Source organism: Felis catus, chromosome F1, assembly GCF_018350175.1.
Source record: "Felis catus isolate Fca126 chromosome F1, F.catus_Fca126_mat1.0, whole genome shotgun sequence".
Taxonomy (NCBI): domain Eukaryota; kingdom Metazoa; phylum Chordata; class Mammalia; order Carnivora; family Felidae; genus Felis; species Felis catus.
Window position 1 is genome coordinate 68,492,026 of NC_058384.1, and position 16,143 is coordinate 68,508,168.

Consider the following 16,143-nt stretch of genomic DNA (forward strand, 5'->3'; position numbering starts at 1 on the left):
CTTGGGTGGCTCGGTCGCTTGGGCGGCCGACTTCGGCTCAGGTCATGATCTCACGGTCTGTGAGTTCGAGCCCCGCGTCGGGCTCTGGGCTGACAGCTCAGAGCCTGGAGCCTGTTTCAGATTCTGTGTCTCCCTCTCTCTCTGCCCCTCCCCTGTTCATGCTCTGTCTGTCTCTGTCTCAAAAATAAATAAACATTAAAAAAAATAAATTAAAAAAAAAAAGAAAGAAAAATAAAGGAGAAAAATGTTGAGAATATAGTTACACGAAAAATACAAGACAAGGGAGGCTCATACGGTCTGATGTAAAGTCCCTAAAGAAAGAGATTTAGTCCACGGTCATACCACCCTGAACACGCCCGATCTCATCTGATCTCGGAAGCTAAGCAGGGTTGGGCCTAGTTAGTACTTGGATGGGAAGAAAGAGATTTATGTCACTGTTTATTATACATTATATACATACATATATATTTACACACAGGGAGCAAACAAACAGAACACGTCGCTGGATGGAAGCACTATTGACATTAAAATTTTTTTTTTTAATTTTTTAAATGTTTATTTTTGAGAGAGAGAGAGAGAGAGAGAGACAGAGGTGAGTGGGGGAGGGGCAGAGAGAGAGACAGAGGATCCAAAGGAGGCTCCAGGCTCTGAGCTGTCAGCACAGAGCCAGATATGGGGCTCGAACCCAAAAACCATGAGATCATGACCTGAGCCCCCCAGGCACCCCAACATTTTAATTTTCTTCTATTCACCTTTCACAATAAAAAATAGTTAAGTTCTCATCCACCCGGGTGGGTTTGGTAGGCTTTGCCCAGTAAGGGACATGGTCCAGGCACACAGGAGGCCCCCCTTCCTGGGAACAGTATTTCTGCAGAACCCCGCCCCCCACCCCCCACCCCCCCGCCACAGGAGGCCAGGCATCAAAGAGCACCAACAAGAGGACAGGCCTTGCGGCAAGCGTGGGCCCGAGGGACCAGGGCCTGAACTGTGACAGGCCACGGGTGGAATGCTCTGGGGTTTAAATATTTTCTTTCCAGCCCATCATTTTTCCGTTGAGAAGTTAAAAACACTACGGAAACAGTTTACACAAAGATACGGAGCCTAACCTGAACCAGGAGTAGAATAAGGGGACGGAGAAGGTGACCACGCTTCTGCTCAGGAGGGAATGTCCAGCAGGACAGTGCTGTCCCCAGGAGGGGAGGAAACCCACAGCAGCAGCCCCGGAGGGGACACCAGAGCATGTTCACCATCCCATCGTGCAGAGGAAACAGAGCCCAGAGAGGGAGAGCAGCGAGTCCAAGATCACACAGCCGGTCAGCCCGAGATCAGCCTGGGGACGACGGGGAGGAGCCAGTGCCTAGCGGAGAACATGCAGGTACACCGCGGGTGACGGCCGGCCGCGCACAGGGCACGGGGCACTGACGAGAGCTGAAACCAGGGGTCGGGGCAGCCCTGCCGGGACATACAGCTGACCACAGACGGCCACTCGGTCCAGGGCTTCCCAAACCCGGCCACGTTCCCTCCCTGGGTGGCTCTTTAGATCCCTTCCTTGGTCAGTGGCCTCAGAACCTCGGGGCTGGGACCCAGATATCGGGGCTTTTAAAGGCTCTACAGGCGCGCCTGGGTGGCTCGGTCGTTAAGCATCCGACGCTTGGCTTCGACTCGGGTCGTGATCTCAGGGTCCCGAGTTCAAGCCCCTCGTCAGGCTCCGTGCTGACAGCACGGAGCCCTCTCGGGATCCTCTCTCTCCCTCTCTCTCTCTGCCCCTTCCCAGCTCGTTCTCTCTTTCTCTCTCTCTCTCAAAATAAACAAACATTAGTAACAAAATACCTTAAAATTAAGTCTCACATAACGAGACTTTTTAAAAGTCTTAGGTGACCTTGATGACCATGGGGCCCCGATTCAGACCATTGTGTCCCCAGAGAGAGAAGGTAAAGTCTTTTGCGTTGTTCTGAATAAAAACCATTTCCACTTTACAGACGGACACACCGGGGCTCAAGGGCAGTCAGGCCAAGACCACCAGTAAAGTATCACGAACGCTGCCGGGACCGGCCTTTGGGGACGGCCACGACGCACCAGCCCCGAGGCGTCCAGGCGCCTGAAGTTCTGTCCCGTCTTACACCCAGTGTCCCCAGGAGGCAGGCACCGTGAGCTCAGGTTTACAAAGACACTGAGGCTCAGAGAGACGTTGCCCACGTCAGGGAGCGCGGTGCGTTTTCCTGTTTAGGCAGAAGCATTTCTATTTCCTAACATCTCCCTCCGGCCGGCGAGTTGGGCGAGAGAAGGAACGCACACCCGTGTCCCCGTATCCCCGTGTCCCCGCAGCTCCGTATCCCCGTGTCCCTCGTGTCCCCGCGGCCCCGGAAGTGGCTGTGGCGGTAACGAGAGCCTGCATTTACGGAGCACCTACCACGTGCCAGCCTCCTACTTCACATGACTTCACAAGTCCAGGCTTCAGGACAGCACTCGGTCACTCTGTCACAGTCCCGTTACTCACCCCCATTCCACAGATGGGGAAACAGCCCCAGGGACGTTCAACGACTTGTCCGGTTTTGTAAGAAGTGAGTGACCCATCTTTCTGGCTCTAAAAACGCACTTTTTTTCTTTATTTTAAACCCATCTCTAGATTGAACATTTCCCAGATTCAGAGACTGTATTTGCTCATCTCTGTGAACCTAGTATTTAACACATTTTTCTCAAGAACCGTGTAGTTAGTAAAATTTCGATTATGGAAAAGCACTTAGGAAAAAGACTACTCGAAACATGAAGCGTGTTGCCACTGCGGGTTTTCCTTGTGTGACTATTTCCGAGACGACAGGAGGCACTTTCACATTCCTAACAAAATTGGTGAACACACATGAGTTTTGGGCGTTTTTTTCACACGAGTTCTTAAAACAAGAAACTTCTTTCCGTTAACTTGAGGGTTGGTCTGAGTCTGTCTGCTCGGGTTTTGGAACAGAGAAGTCCAGGGTAAAGAAGGCAGAGGCCTTCAGGACCAGTAAACAGACAATCTGGTCAAGACACCAAACCTCTCTTAGACACCGTCTCCTCACTTCTGAGCAAGGCGGACAGCTTCCTCCGGGACAGATCACCTGAGATCACGTGCGCGGAAAGTACCCCAGCCTGGTGCACGGTATTTGTTTTAAAACGGACCTGGGGTGCCTGGGGGGCTCAGTCAGTTGAGTATCCAGCTTCAGCTCAGGTCATGATCTCGCAGTTTGTGGGTTCGAGCCCCTCGTCGGGCTGTGTGCTGACAGCTCAGAGCCTGGAGCCCGCTTTGGATTCTGTGTCTCCTTCTGTCTCTGCCCCTCCCCCGCTCACACGCTCTCTCTCAAAAATGAATAAACATTAGCCTCTACTACAAAGCTGTCATCATCAAGACAGCATGGTATTGGCACAAAAACAGACACATAGACCAATGGAATGGAATAGAAACCCCAGAACTAGACCCACAAACGTATGGCCAACTCATCTTTGACAAAGCAGGAAAGAACATCCAATGGAAAAAAGACAGCCTCTTTAACAAATGGTGCTGGGAGAACTGGACAGCAACATGCAGAAGGTTGAAACTAGACCGCTTTCTCACACCATTCACAAAAATAAACTCAAAATGGATAAAGGACCTAAATGTGAGACAGGGAACCATCAAAACCTTAGAGGAGAAAGCAGGAAAAGACCTCTCTGACCTCAGCCGTAGCAATCTCTTACTCGACACATCCCCAAAGGCAAGGGAATTAAAAGCAAAAGTGAATTACTGGGACCTTATGAAGATAAAAAGCTTCTGCACAGCAAAGGAAACAACCAACAAAACTAAAAGGCAACCAACGGAATGGGAAAAGATATTCGCAAATGACATATCGGACAAAGGGCTAGTATCCAAAATCTATAAAGAGCTCACCAAACTCCACACCCGAAAAACAAATAACCCAGTGAAGAAATGGGCAGAAAACATGAATAGACACTTCTCTAAAGAAGACATCCGGATGGCCAACAGGCACATGAAAAGATGTTCAGCGTCGCTCCTCATCAGGGAAATACAAATCAAAACCACACTCAGGTATCACCTCACGCCAGTCAGAGTGGCCAAAATGAACAAATCAGGAGACTATAGATGCTGGAGAGGATGTGGAGAAACGGGAACCCTCTTGCACTGTTGGTGGGAATGCAAATTGGTGCAGCCGCTCTGGAAAGCAGTGTGGAGGTTCCTCAGAAAATTAAAAATAGACCTACCCTATGACCCAGCAATAGCACTGCTAGGAATTTATCCAAGGGATACAGGAGTACTGATGCATAGGGCCACTTGTACCCCAATGTTCATAGCAGCACTCTCAACAATAGCCAAATTATGGAAAGAGCCTAAATGTCCATCAACTGATGAATGGATAAAGAAATTGTGGTTTATATACACAATGGAATATTACGTGGCAATGAGAAAAAATGAAATATGGCCTTTTGTAGCAACGTGGATGGAACTGGAGAGTGTGATGCTAAGTGAAATAAGCCATACAGAGAAAGACAGATACCATATGGTCTCACTCTTATGTGGATCCTGAGAAACTTAACAGGAACCCATGGGGGAGGGGAAGGAAAAAAAAAAAAAAAAGAGGTTAGAGTGGGAGAGAGCCAAAGCATAAGAGACTGTTAAAAACTGAGAACAAACTGAGGGTTGATGGGGGGTGGGAGGGAGGAGAGGGTGGGTGATGGGTATTGAGGAGGGCACCTTTTGGGATGAGCACTGGGTGTTGTATGGAAACCAATCTGTCAATAAATTTCATATAAAAAAAAAAGAATAAACATTAAAATAAATAAATAAATAAATAAATAAATAAATAAATAAATAAATAAATAAGAACTGACCTCAGAATTGGGAACAAAGAACGTAACAAGTCCTGGGGGCCGGGGTTGCCTGGCTGGCTCAGTGGGTTAAGCGTCCACCTCTTGATTTCAGCTCAGATCACGATCTCTCAGTTCGTGAGTTCGAGCCCCACCTCAGGCTGTGTGCTGGCAGCTCAGAGCCTGCTTGGGATTCTCTCTCTCCGTCCCTCCCATGCACTCTCTCAAAATAAATAAAGAAACTTTGTAAACATTTTTTACAAAATAACAACAAGTCCTGGGGATGTGATGCACGGTACAGCGACCACAGTGAACAGTGCCCACATTGCTTATTTGAAAGTTGCCGAGACTGGATCTTAGAAGCTCTCATCACAAGAGACACACTATCTGTAACCATGTGTGGTGACGGACAGACGGTGTGATCATCATTCAGCAACATATACAAATACCAAGTCATTAAGTTGTACATCTGAAACTAATACGACATGATATGTCAATTATATCTCAATAAAACCGGGGAGGTGCAGAGAACATACATTTTTTTCTAACAAAATATTTTTAAGTTGCATATTATGACCAGTTAAGGGCAGGGCTCAGGGGTAGGAGTACAGAGAGCGAAACAAGTGGGCCAAGAATAAAAAGCGGAAAAAGAAAAAAGGAGGCCGAGGTTGCAGAGAGGGGAGGGGACAGGGACAGGGGGACGAACCACAGAGCCAGACGCCTGCAGGAAGGGGGCCAGGGGACAGCTGTCTGCAGGGCCACCCCCTCTGGGCTCAGTCCCTGCCTCCCACCTGCCTACACAGGCCACAAACCACCAACCAGAAAGTCAATCACTGCTCCTCCCGTGGTGCAAACACCAAAGCCCTCACGGAGGCGCTGACAGTCCCCTGCGGCCGGGCCCCAAGCACCCCTGGGTGGTCTGCAGAGAGCCCCCTAGTCTGAGGCCACAGGAGAAAACCTCGGGGGAGCAGCTTGGCTGCCGAAGCGTCTCACCCCTTCTTTATGACACGATGGAAAATGGCAATATGGCAACAGCTACATTTTACTTAACTATTCACATCCTTACTGAGCAAAATTAAAAGTTGGCAACCACCGGGCGCCTGGGTGGCTCAGCCCGTTGAGCGTCCGACCTCGGCTCAAGTCATGATCTCGCAGTCCGGGAGTTCAAGCCCCGCATCAGGCTCTGTGCTGACGGCTCGGAGCCCGGAGCCTGCTTCGGATTCTGTGTCTCCCCCTCTCTCTGCCCCTCCCCTGCTCACACTGTCTCTGTCTGTCTCTCTCTCTCTCTCTCTCTCTCTCTCTCAAAAATGAATGAACCTCTAAAGATTGGCAACCTTATATGGCCCTAAAGCTCTCTTCAGAAATGTCACAGCCGGTGGAGGCCCAGCGCGCAGGAGTGAGTGCACCGGGCAGCGTGCAGGCAGGGCTCACCGGTGCGGCCCCCCCAGGTGGTGGGACACACGTGTGCAGGTGCCTGGGGCCGCTGGAATGGGGAGGTGAGTGAGCGGCCAGGCGTGGGGGTCAGCTGGCAGCCGCCCTGGGAGGCCCCTCGGGGCACAGCCTCTGCAGAAACCTGTGCCCGACGGGCTCCTGAACCCTGGCCGTTCCCACCTGGGCTCGGGGAGGCCACCAGCTCCGACCTCGGGACACCCCAAGGGCTCCTGTGCCCGCAAGCCCCAGCACCCGCCCGGGGCCAGGCTGCACGCGGTGAGCATGCTGTGGGAGCGGGTCCGAAGGGCTGCCCAGGCCCCCGCCCCACGCTCGCTCTGCAAAGGGGCTCGCTCGATGCCACCCTGTCGGGGCCGCGGGAGGAGGGGCCTGGAGGGCGGCCTCCCACTCGAGAGGGGCTGACCGCCCCTCTCACTTGGGGGGCTCACTTGGCCTCCCGGAGCAGCTCGGGGTGGGGGTGGGGGGATCCAAGCCGCACGGGCCCTCTCCACCCTGCACCAGACCCCCCTGCCTGGAACGGGCCTTCCGGCACCTGCCTCATCCCAAGCCACCTTGTGCAGGTGCTGGACCTTCTGCTCGCTGCACGGCCGGCCTGCTGTCCCCTTCTCTGTGGGGACAGTCCCACACACCCTCCGGGACTCGACACAACCCCTCCCCCCACCCCCGTGAAGCTTCCCCGGCTCTGTCTGGGCCGCCCTGCGGCCGCCGCGGCCCCACAATGCCCCGTGTGCGGAAGGGCGTCTCCTCTCCGGCTTCGTGCAGACTTTGACCAGGGCTCTCGGTCCCGGCCGGCCTGGCGGCCGCACAAGACAACCACCGGACCTCCAGGCTCCGACACGCCAGGACAGGAGGCAGTACGTGCCCGGCCACGAGCAGACAGGCAAAGCGACACTGGGCGTGCTCATCGACACCCGCCTGCCCTGCGGGACCCGGGCACAGAGCACCGAGCAGGGCCGCCGGGACCCACGCGCACAGAGGACACGCCGGGCGCACACGTTGGCTCCCCCGATCCACGCGGATGTGACGGCACCGGAAGCCGGGACAGACCGGCAGAAAGTACGTCACCAGGAGCATTTGCTTCGGAAAACAGGCTGCAGCGCGTTTTACGGACGGCTCCCCGAAGGGAACGAGACGCACCGCAGCGTCCCCACTTTCCCCACGGCCCGGCCGAGGCTCTGACGGGTCGCCAGCCCTGACTCCGCGCTCCGCCGTGCTCCCCGCGACCCCCGCGTCCCCAGAGGTCAGCACCCCCAGGCCGAGGCCAGGGGGCAGGCGCGGCCTGCACGCGGGGGTCCTGCGCTTGGGGAGCGCCCCGGCGCCAGGGCACAGACAAGCCCAACGGCCCTGGGACTGGGCCGGCGGTGGGGCGCTAACCCTCGCTCCCACGGCGCTCCCTGGTGTCCAGCCCAAAGCCCCTGGCACGTCCCCCGGCTCTGCCCTTCACGGCGGGGGAACAGCCGGCCGTCTCTCGGCGTCTTTACCGCTGGGGCTCTGGAGACCCCCCGAAACCACACACGCACAGGACGGGGTCTCCGCGCTTCCGAGGCTGATGCGAGAAGCAGCCAGGTGCGGTGTGTGAGCCCCACGCTCGCTCCAGCCACAGGAACGACAGAGGCTGTCCTCGGGGCTGGCGCTCCCTCTGTGGGGACGGGGTCAGTCATTTAAAGAGGGACATCCGCAAGGGAGACCGGGTGCGGGAAAAGGCAGCCAGACGGGGAGTCCCGCGGGTCGGGCCGGCTGCACCACAGCCCGGAAAGAGAAAGGCAGGCGGACGCGGGGCCCGGAGGCCCACAGAGCAGACCAGCCGACGGGCTCGGGTTACCCCGGAGGGCAGCGCTGGGTTGACACGAGGAAGAACTTTCTTCTTGAACAGACACTCCTCCAAAGAAGATGCACCCGTGGCCAGAAGCACACAGAAAGTTGCTCACCACCACTAATCATTACGGAAAAGCAAATCAAAACCACAGTACTGCCTCACGGCCAGTGGGACGGCGAGTCTCAAAACAAACAAACAAACAAACAAAACCGGAAAATAACAAGTGTCATGAGGATGTGAAGAAACTGGAACCCTGTTCGTTGCTGATAAGAACTCAAAACGGTGCGGGGGCACCTGGGTGGCTTAGGTGAGCAGTTGAGCGTCTGACTCTTGATTTCGGCTCAGGCCACGATCTCACGGTTTGTGGGTTCGAGCCCCATGTCGGGCTCTGCACTGACAGTGCGGAGCCTGCGTGGGATTCTCTCTCTCCCCGTCTGCCCCTCCCCTGCTTGCACCTGCACACACGCTCTCTCTCAAAATAAACTTAAAGAAAGAAGAATGCTGGGGCGCCTGGGTGGCTTGGTCGGTTAAGCGTCCGACTTCGGCTCAGGTCACGATCTCGAAGTCCGTGAGTTCGAGCCCCGCTTCGGGCTCTGTGCTGACAGCTCAGAGCCTGGAGCCTGTTTCACATTCTGTGTTTCCCTCTCTCTCTGCCCTTCCCCTGTTCATGCTCTGTCTCTCTCTGTCTCAAAAATAAATAAACGTTAAAAAAAAAAAGAGAGAAGAATGTAAAATGGCGCAGCCACTGTGGAAAACAGTCCGACAGTTCCTCAAAAGAATTAAAAATAGAGCTACTATATGATTCAGCAATTCCACTTCTGGGTCTGTACTCAACAGAACGGGAAGCAGGGGACCAAACAGATACGTACACAGCGTGTTCACAGCGGCATTTTTCACAACAGAGATAAGGTGGAAGGAACCCAAGTGCCCGACCACAGAGGAGCAGTTACGCAAGACGCGGTGTCTTCATACGATGGAATATTATTCAGCCTCAAACAGGAAGGAGATTCTGACACGTGTTACACAGATGAACTCGACGCTACGGAAACAGGCCAGTCACGAGGACAGACGCGGGGTGTCCACTTATATGAGGCCCGGCAGCAGCGAAACGCATAGAGACGACGGCGACACCAGGGGCGGGGGCGGGGGCGCTGTTTAACGGGGACAGAGTTTCAGTTTCGCAGGATGAAGAGTTCTGGGACATGGACGGTGTGACAGCCGCACAGCGGTGTGGACGTGGGGACGTACTTTCTACCATTTTAATACACTTACAAACGGTTACCACGTAAATTTTAAGTCATGTGTACAAATTGCACCACGATTAAACATTTCTAAAGAGAAAGAACTTTCCCACAAAGCAATTTCTTGGAGCCGTTTGCGACCATCTGAATCCAGTGGTTGAGCGAAGAGGTGTGCGTCCGAAGCATTTCCCGCACACGGGGGCTGTGCACAGCTCTCTCCCCTCGCAAAGGCTCCGGGGCCCCGGTCAGGTTCAGCACTCAGGAGATGAGCGTGTTTGGGCTCCAAGTGTGTACAAATCGAACCGTGGACAGGTCACCACGATCTAGCCTGAGGGATGTCCCAATGGATTTAAACGGTCCCCCTAAGTAAGAGAGAGGACTCAGGCCTCCCTCCGCACCCAAGTCTTTGTGGGAAATAGGCTTTGGGAAGAGGGTCCGGCAGAAACCCGCCTGCCGCCCCTGACGGACGGGTGACGGGAAAAGGGCCGGCGAAGATCTGAGCCTGCACCGGACGTTAAGCGCGTCCAACTAGGAAGAGCCCACGGCGACTCGTCCGGCTCCCCCGGGACACGAAAGGCACGGGCCTCATGTGGCAAAGCAGGGGGGAAGGGGGAACGCCGCGTCTCTTCCGGGGGAAGAACACCAACCTCTGTGTGCGAGCCTTCCCCCCGGGGCTGCGGTGCGAGGACGTGCCAGCCAGGTGGGCCTGGGCAATCGCCTTTTTCCCCTCCTTTCTACCTTTTCCTCTTTATCCACGTGTCTTCAATAAACGGGTACTGTATTCCCTTTTTTGTCTTACTTGCCTGGAATTTAAGAGCAACTCATTTGTTTCGATCGTGCTTCTGGGGGGACGAGAGCTCAGCCGGAAGCCCGTGTGGAAGCCGTTCTATAATGGAAACACTGCGAACAATGGAGTGGGCTGCTGCAGTGGGTAGTGAGCTCTCCACCTCTGGAAGCATCCAACCAGAGGCCGGACGGCCCCTCTACGCACTGCGATCTGAGAAGTTCCTGCGCTGGCTCTGGGTCTGCTGAATCCTAATCGTTCACAGCAAGGAATCAAGATGTCTCAAGACATCTCAAATCGTTTCCTCAGGAAAAAGGCAAGGCAGCTGTGTTGGCCTGCTGCTCGGAGTTCGGGAGGCACCAGCAGAACGAGGAGCATCAGGCCAAGCAGCTTCCTCTGCAAAAGCAGGACTGGAGGTGGCCAGTGGGGGACACGGGCCACTGTTCCCAGAAGCCCTGCTTTGCTTCTTCGCCGTGAGAGCGTACTAACTTGATGAAAATTTCGGAAGACAAGACAAGACACTGGGGGCACCTGGGTGGCCCAGTGGTTGAGCGTCCAACTCTTGATCTCGGCTCAGGTCGTGATCCCAGTGTCATGAGTTCCAGCCCCACGTCCTGCTCTGTACTGATAGTGTGGAGCCTGCTTCCGAGTCTGAGTCTCCCTCTCTCAGCTTCTGCCCCACTCTCTCTCTCTCTCTCTCTCTCTCAAAAGAAATAAACACTTAAGAAAACATTAACCGTGCAGTTACTACACAATACATTTCCAAAAGTATTTAATGTGAGAATGCTCACAGTATTCTCCCCCCACTCACACACATATTTAAGGAAAGGAAAGAAACCTATGAAAATGTTCTCTCTCACTGGTTTTCTCTAGGTGGCAAAAATACTGATGATAATTTTTCTCATATTTTTGCAGAATTTTTCATGTTCTATCACAACCACAGTAATTTCAATCATTCCCCAAAGGCAATTATTTTTACCTGTAACATCTTTTTTTTAATGTTTGTTTATTTATTTTTTAACGTTTATTTATTTTTGAGAGAGAGGAAGACAGAGCATGAATGGGGAGGGTCCGAGAGAGGGAGGCATAGAATCTGAAACAGGCTCCAGGCTCTGGGCTGTCAGCACAGCAGGGCTCAAACCCACAAACTGTGAGATCACGACCTGAGCCGAAGTCGGTCGCTCAACTGACTGAGCCACCCAGGCACCCCTGCCTTTAACATCTTTTTAAAAATAGGAAATATTAGTAACTGTGGTTCACTAAATACAGCTACAGATTCTCTGAGGAGCCCCAGCTGTGGAGCGATCCCCCCCCACCCCCGCCTCCGCTCGCGTCCCAGTGGCCACAGGACAGCAGCACGCGTCGCCAGGGACCCACAGGCAGCACAGGAGAGGCCAGGCTGGCCTCTCTCCAAAGTGGCTGCTGTTTCAGCACTGGATTTGGGCTGACTTTGCTAAGACCGGGGTACCCGCCCAAACCCCACTCGGTACCTGTCCACGGGGCGCCCGCGGCCTCCGGGCTCCACGCGCTCCAGGAGCCGTGCCCAAACTCCTCCCGGGCCCGGACCTGCACCCTGTGCCTCGCGCCTCTCCAGGCGTCGTGGATGATGCAGTGATGCTGCAGCTCCTTGACCTGGGGTGGGGGGAGGGGGCTCGGGTCGGCGGCTCCCCGGGGACAGCGTGCCCTCGGCGCCCCACGCCCCAGCTGCACCGTCTCAGGCCCCGTGAGCGACTTGGCCGCACCGTCACCCCTGCGGCCCAGAGCGGGCCAGGCCCCCCGCCCCTGTAGGCAGAAGCTGTATGTCGTGCTCACAGAAGCCCGCCTGTCACACCCGCGGCACACCTGCCTCCCCGGGTCACACTCATCCTCCCACACAGAGCCTCGAAGAGGAGGGCCCCATGCCATCATTCCTGCCTGACAGACGGGACGACGGAGGCTCAGAACGGTTCAGGGACTCACCCACAGCCACTCGGGCGGCGACTCACAAAGCAGGACCCGGAGCCGCGTTGTTCTTTCCAGAACCTTCCCACTGCCCCCGAGGACCCAGTGCCCTTCTCCGTCCGGAAGTCGAAGGAGAACTTACCATCCACGTTGTGAACGTCTTCGACCGCTCGGCCCGGTATCGGAGCTCAAACTGCAGCCTGTAGAAGTAGGAGTTCCAGGACGGGGGGTCCCGCCAGGTGACCCTGAGCCAGCGGGGGTTTCCGGGCACAGCAGTGACGGTGACATTGACAGGCGGGTCAGGCTGCACTGTGGGGAAAGAGCAGGCACGCTGGAGCCGAGCCGGGGAGCAGGCAGGACCCCAGCCCAGCCCCCTCTCCCTCCCCCCTCCCCCAGCCCCCTTCCCCTCTGGCAAGTAAGGGCCCAGAGGCACCAGCTCAGCAGACCCCACAGCCAGCCCCTCCCTGCCCCCCACGAAGTCTCGAGGGGCCCTCGGTCAGAGGGGACAGAGGCAGCTGAGGGCGGGGGTCCCAAAGAGCCTACTCACGGATTCCGTAGCCCTCAAACGTTTGGGGATGGCTGGACTTGCTCCCAGCGGCGTTGCTGACGCACAGGGACACCACGTACAAGGAGTTGTCCCCCTCAGGGACTGCCAGCTGGCAGGAGAAGGTCTGCGGCCCCGGAAAGTACTGGCACGGCTCCTCCGAGTCTCCCATGGGGCTGGTCCCGCTGCACACAGGACACGCAGCCTCACCACCAGCTCCTGCCCCTTCTGGGAGGGGGGTGGGCAGCCGGGCACACAGCCTCCTGCAGGCCGAGTGCTCTTGGCCCTCCCCCCCCTCCCCCGCCCCTCAGGGGACCAGGACAGCCTTCACGGTCAGTGCGGGGATCAAGGCCAGGCCCGATCACGATCACTATCACCATCACGAGGAGGGAGAGAGTTTCTGGCAGGCTGACGAAATATTCACATACTCGAGGTGAGTCAGATCGGGGCCTACCTGGCTCAGAGGCCTGAGACTTCCCCACTTACGACATGTGTGGGCATGCAAGGCCCAGCCACTCGCCCTGCCTCAGGGGGACAGATCACTGCTAATTCAGGTTTAGACCCCGGGCCCAGGGCAAATTCTCTCCTTCTGGGAAACCTGCTCCTGCGTTCCCAGTGGGAGTCATCGCCTCTTTCCCTCCAACGCGATCCTACCTCCATCCGGGGTGGGGGTGGAGGGGTGGGGCTCTAGTAAGCGCCTAGCCCAAGGCTCTTGCTGACCTCACCCAGCACTCGAGGGAAGGACCGGGGAGACAGAACAGGGGGTGAGGGTGTCCCCACGTGCACGTGCCTCTTCCCAGGGGCCCGTGTGATCCCCCCGGGCGCAGGGCCCTGTGGCGGCTCCCCTCCCCCTTGGTCACTTCAGGAGGGGGCCCAGGTGCCAGCAGCTGCTGGAGGGAAGCATGAGCCCCCACGCAAAGTCCGCCAGCTCAAGCGTCACCTGGGTCAGCCCTCTGCCCCGAGCAGGCTGCGCACGAACACCTGCCAGGCCCCAGACTGTCACCCGAACGACCCGGCTGTAGGTTCCAGATGGTCCCGATTCTCCCTATGGGCCGCGGTGCCTCTGCAGACAGGCAGTCTACACAGCTCTACGTGGAGCCCGAAGCATTAATATTAGCACGCGACACTCTGCCAACAGACCCGGCAGAGACCAGTCCCCCGGTGCAGTCACTGCTTGGATTTCCTGACGCTCTGAAAACTCAGCTCAGACTCCCTTGCAAATGCCCGGAGCAAGGGCTGAGGCTCTGGGACAGAGAGGGACTAACCACAGGGTCATCTTCCACCTCCTGCCCCAGCCCCGCTCCCCCGGGCCCCAGCCTACTCCTCTCCAGGCCTTTCTAGTGGAAGGAGCCTGATAAAGGCTCCCAGTCAAGGCCGATGAGGAGCCGATAAGGAGCCGGCCGGCGCTCTCCTGGCATTGGGACATCTCTCCCTGGGGGCAACGCCCAAGATCTGGCATTTTGAATAAAACCAGACAGGCTGGGATGTGATTCCTAGGAGAGCAACTACCAGCAAGATGGCCTCAAACAAGTTAATCAGTCTCTCAACCTCAGCTTCTCCGTCTGCTAAACAAGGAAAATGACCATGACACCCCCCCCCCCCGCTGGTGGCATGGCTGGAAGCGCAGCCCTGCCCCGCCCTGGCCAGTCCCCCGCTCCCTCCTCCCCACCCAAAGGATGACTTTGCATTGATGACAAGGATGTCTGGGAACTGCTGGCCGCCAGTGCCCCCCGCGGGGCCGCTGTGGGGGGGGGGGGCGCAGTGAGGATGCAGACACACACCCCGACCCAGATACTCACAACTTCCTCACCAGAAGCGTGGCCCTGGTCGTCCCGGAGGGGGGGCTCCGAGGACCCCACTCACAGGCCACCTTGCTGAGGGGGCTCTTCCGGAAGCAGGTGATCTGGGGCTCCTCGGGAGGGGCTGAAGGGAAAGGGTGGCCAGTGTGAGGGGGGCACGGCCCTGAGGCCAAACAGCCCCCCCCACACACTCACTCATTCAATCTCTGCAACAACTCCAAGTAAGTAAAAAATTAACCACATTTGGGGCGCCCGGGTGGCTCAGTCGGGTGAAGTGTCTGACATCAGCTCAGGTTATGATCTTGGATCTCGCCGTTTGTGACTTCGAGACCGGCGTCGGGCTCTGTGCTGACCGCTCAGAGCCTGGAGCCTGCTTCGGATTCTGTGTCTCCCTCTCTCTCTGCTTTTCCCTCGCTCATTCTCTCTCTCTCTCTCCCAAAAATAAATAAATATCAAAAAAAAAAACTAAAAAGGGGCGCCTGGGTGGCTCAGTCGGTTGAACGTCTGACTTCAGCTCAGGTCATGATCTCATGGTTTGTGGGTTCGAGCCCCACATCAGGCTCTGTGCTGACAGCCTGGAGCCTGGAGCCTGCTTTGGATTCTGTCTCTCTCTCTCTCTCTCTCTCTGCCCCTCCCCCCCCTCAAAAATAAATAAAAAACATTAAAAATTTTAAAAAAAATTAACCACAGGGGCGCCTGGGTGGCGCAGTCAGTTAAGCGTCCGACTTCAGCCAGGTCACGATCTCGCGGTCCGTGAGTTCGAGCCCCGCGTCAGGCTCTGGGCTGATGGCTCGGAGCCTGGAGCCTGTTTCTGATTCTGTGTCTCCCTCTCTCTCTGCCCCTCCCCCGTTCATGCTCTGTCTCTCTCTGTCCCAAAAAAATAAATAAACGTTGAAAAAAAAAAATTAAAAAAAAAAAAAATTAACCACATTTGCCAGCGAGGACACCGAGGGGACAGAGGTGAAGCCGTGAAGGAGGAGCACTCCAGGCCTCCAGCTGTCAACCCGGCCTCGGGCAGCAGGGTGGGGTCCCTGTCAGCCACGCGCCCCCACCCACGAGGAGCCTCCTCCAGTCTCACTGCTGGCAGATGTCAGTGGGTCTTCCCCTGTAGGTGTCGGGCCAAAGAAATAACAGCAGTTGGAAGGGACAGCTGGGGCGCTCTGAGCACACAACTGACCTTCCACCAGCAAAGGCACGGTTCCAGCCAGGCTGCCGTCGTCGCGGTAACAGGAGTAGTTTCCAGAGTCGCTGAGCTGCACCGACCTCAGAAGAAGCCTCCCTCCCACGCCAGCACCCCGTTCCTGCTGTGAGCCTGGGACCCGATTCCTCAGCAGCCAGTGAATCGTGGCACTGTCTCCAGGCTCCTCGCCCGGGCAGGTCAGGGTCACGTTGGCCCCAGGCCGGGCGGTCACCACATCACTCAGCACCTCTGGGGACAGAGAGGACACCCCGTAAGCCCACAGCAACCAGGAAGGACTCTGCTTCTGACCCGAGAAGCCACAGGAGTCAGAACTGCCCACCTGTTGAGACCGCCCGCCGGCCGGCCCCCCGGGCCACAGCTACCTCGGCCTGATTAGGGCAACGGCCTCCCACCCCCCCACCCTCCGAAGCCGCCCCGGCCCCCGACTCCTTCGATTAGAAAACCCATCAAGGCTTGGTGTTGTCCCGGTGTGAGTCCCCAGCGTGAGGCCGGGCGCACAGGGACTTCTGCCTCCTGGTCCCCCCCCCCCCCAACA

General features: G+C 56.5%; 1 protein-coding gene and 1 pseudogene across 1 annotated transcript in view; one reads left to right on the top strand and one right to left on the bottom strand.

Annotated features, from left to right (window-relative positions):
* IL6R (interleukin 6 receptor) overlaps positions 1–16,143 on the bottom strand; it is a 45,278-nt gene that overhangs the window by 14,074 nt on the left and 15,061 nt on the right. Inside the window, exons 2-6 of the mRNA XM_023248073.2 lie at positions 15,585–15,836; positions 14,408–14,531; positions 12,612–12,793; positions 12,207–12,373; positions 11,614–11,755 (exon numbers count right to left, since the gene is read on the bottom strand). Of these exons, the coding sequence (XP_023103841.2) occupies positions 11,614–11,755; positions 12,207–12,373; positions 12,612–12,793; positions 14,408–14,531; positions 15,585–15,836 (867 nt within the window). The remainder of the gene's footprint in view (positions 1–11,613; positions 11,756–12,206; positions 12,374–12,611; positions 12,794–14,407; positions 14,532–15,584; positions 15,837–16,143) is intronic.
* LOC111558435 lies at positions 329–443 on the top strand (annotated as a pseudogene).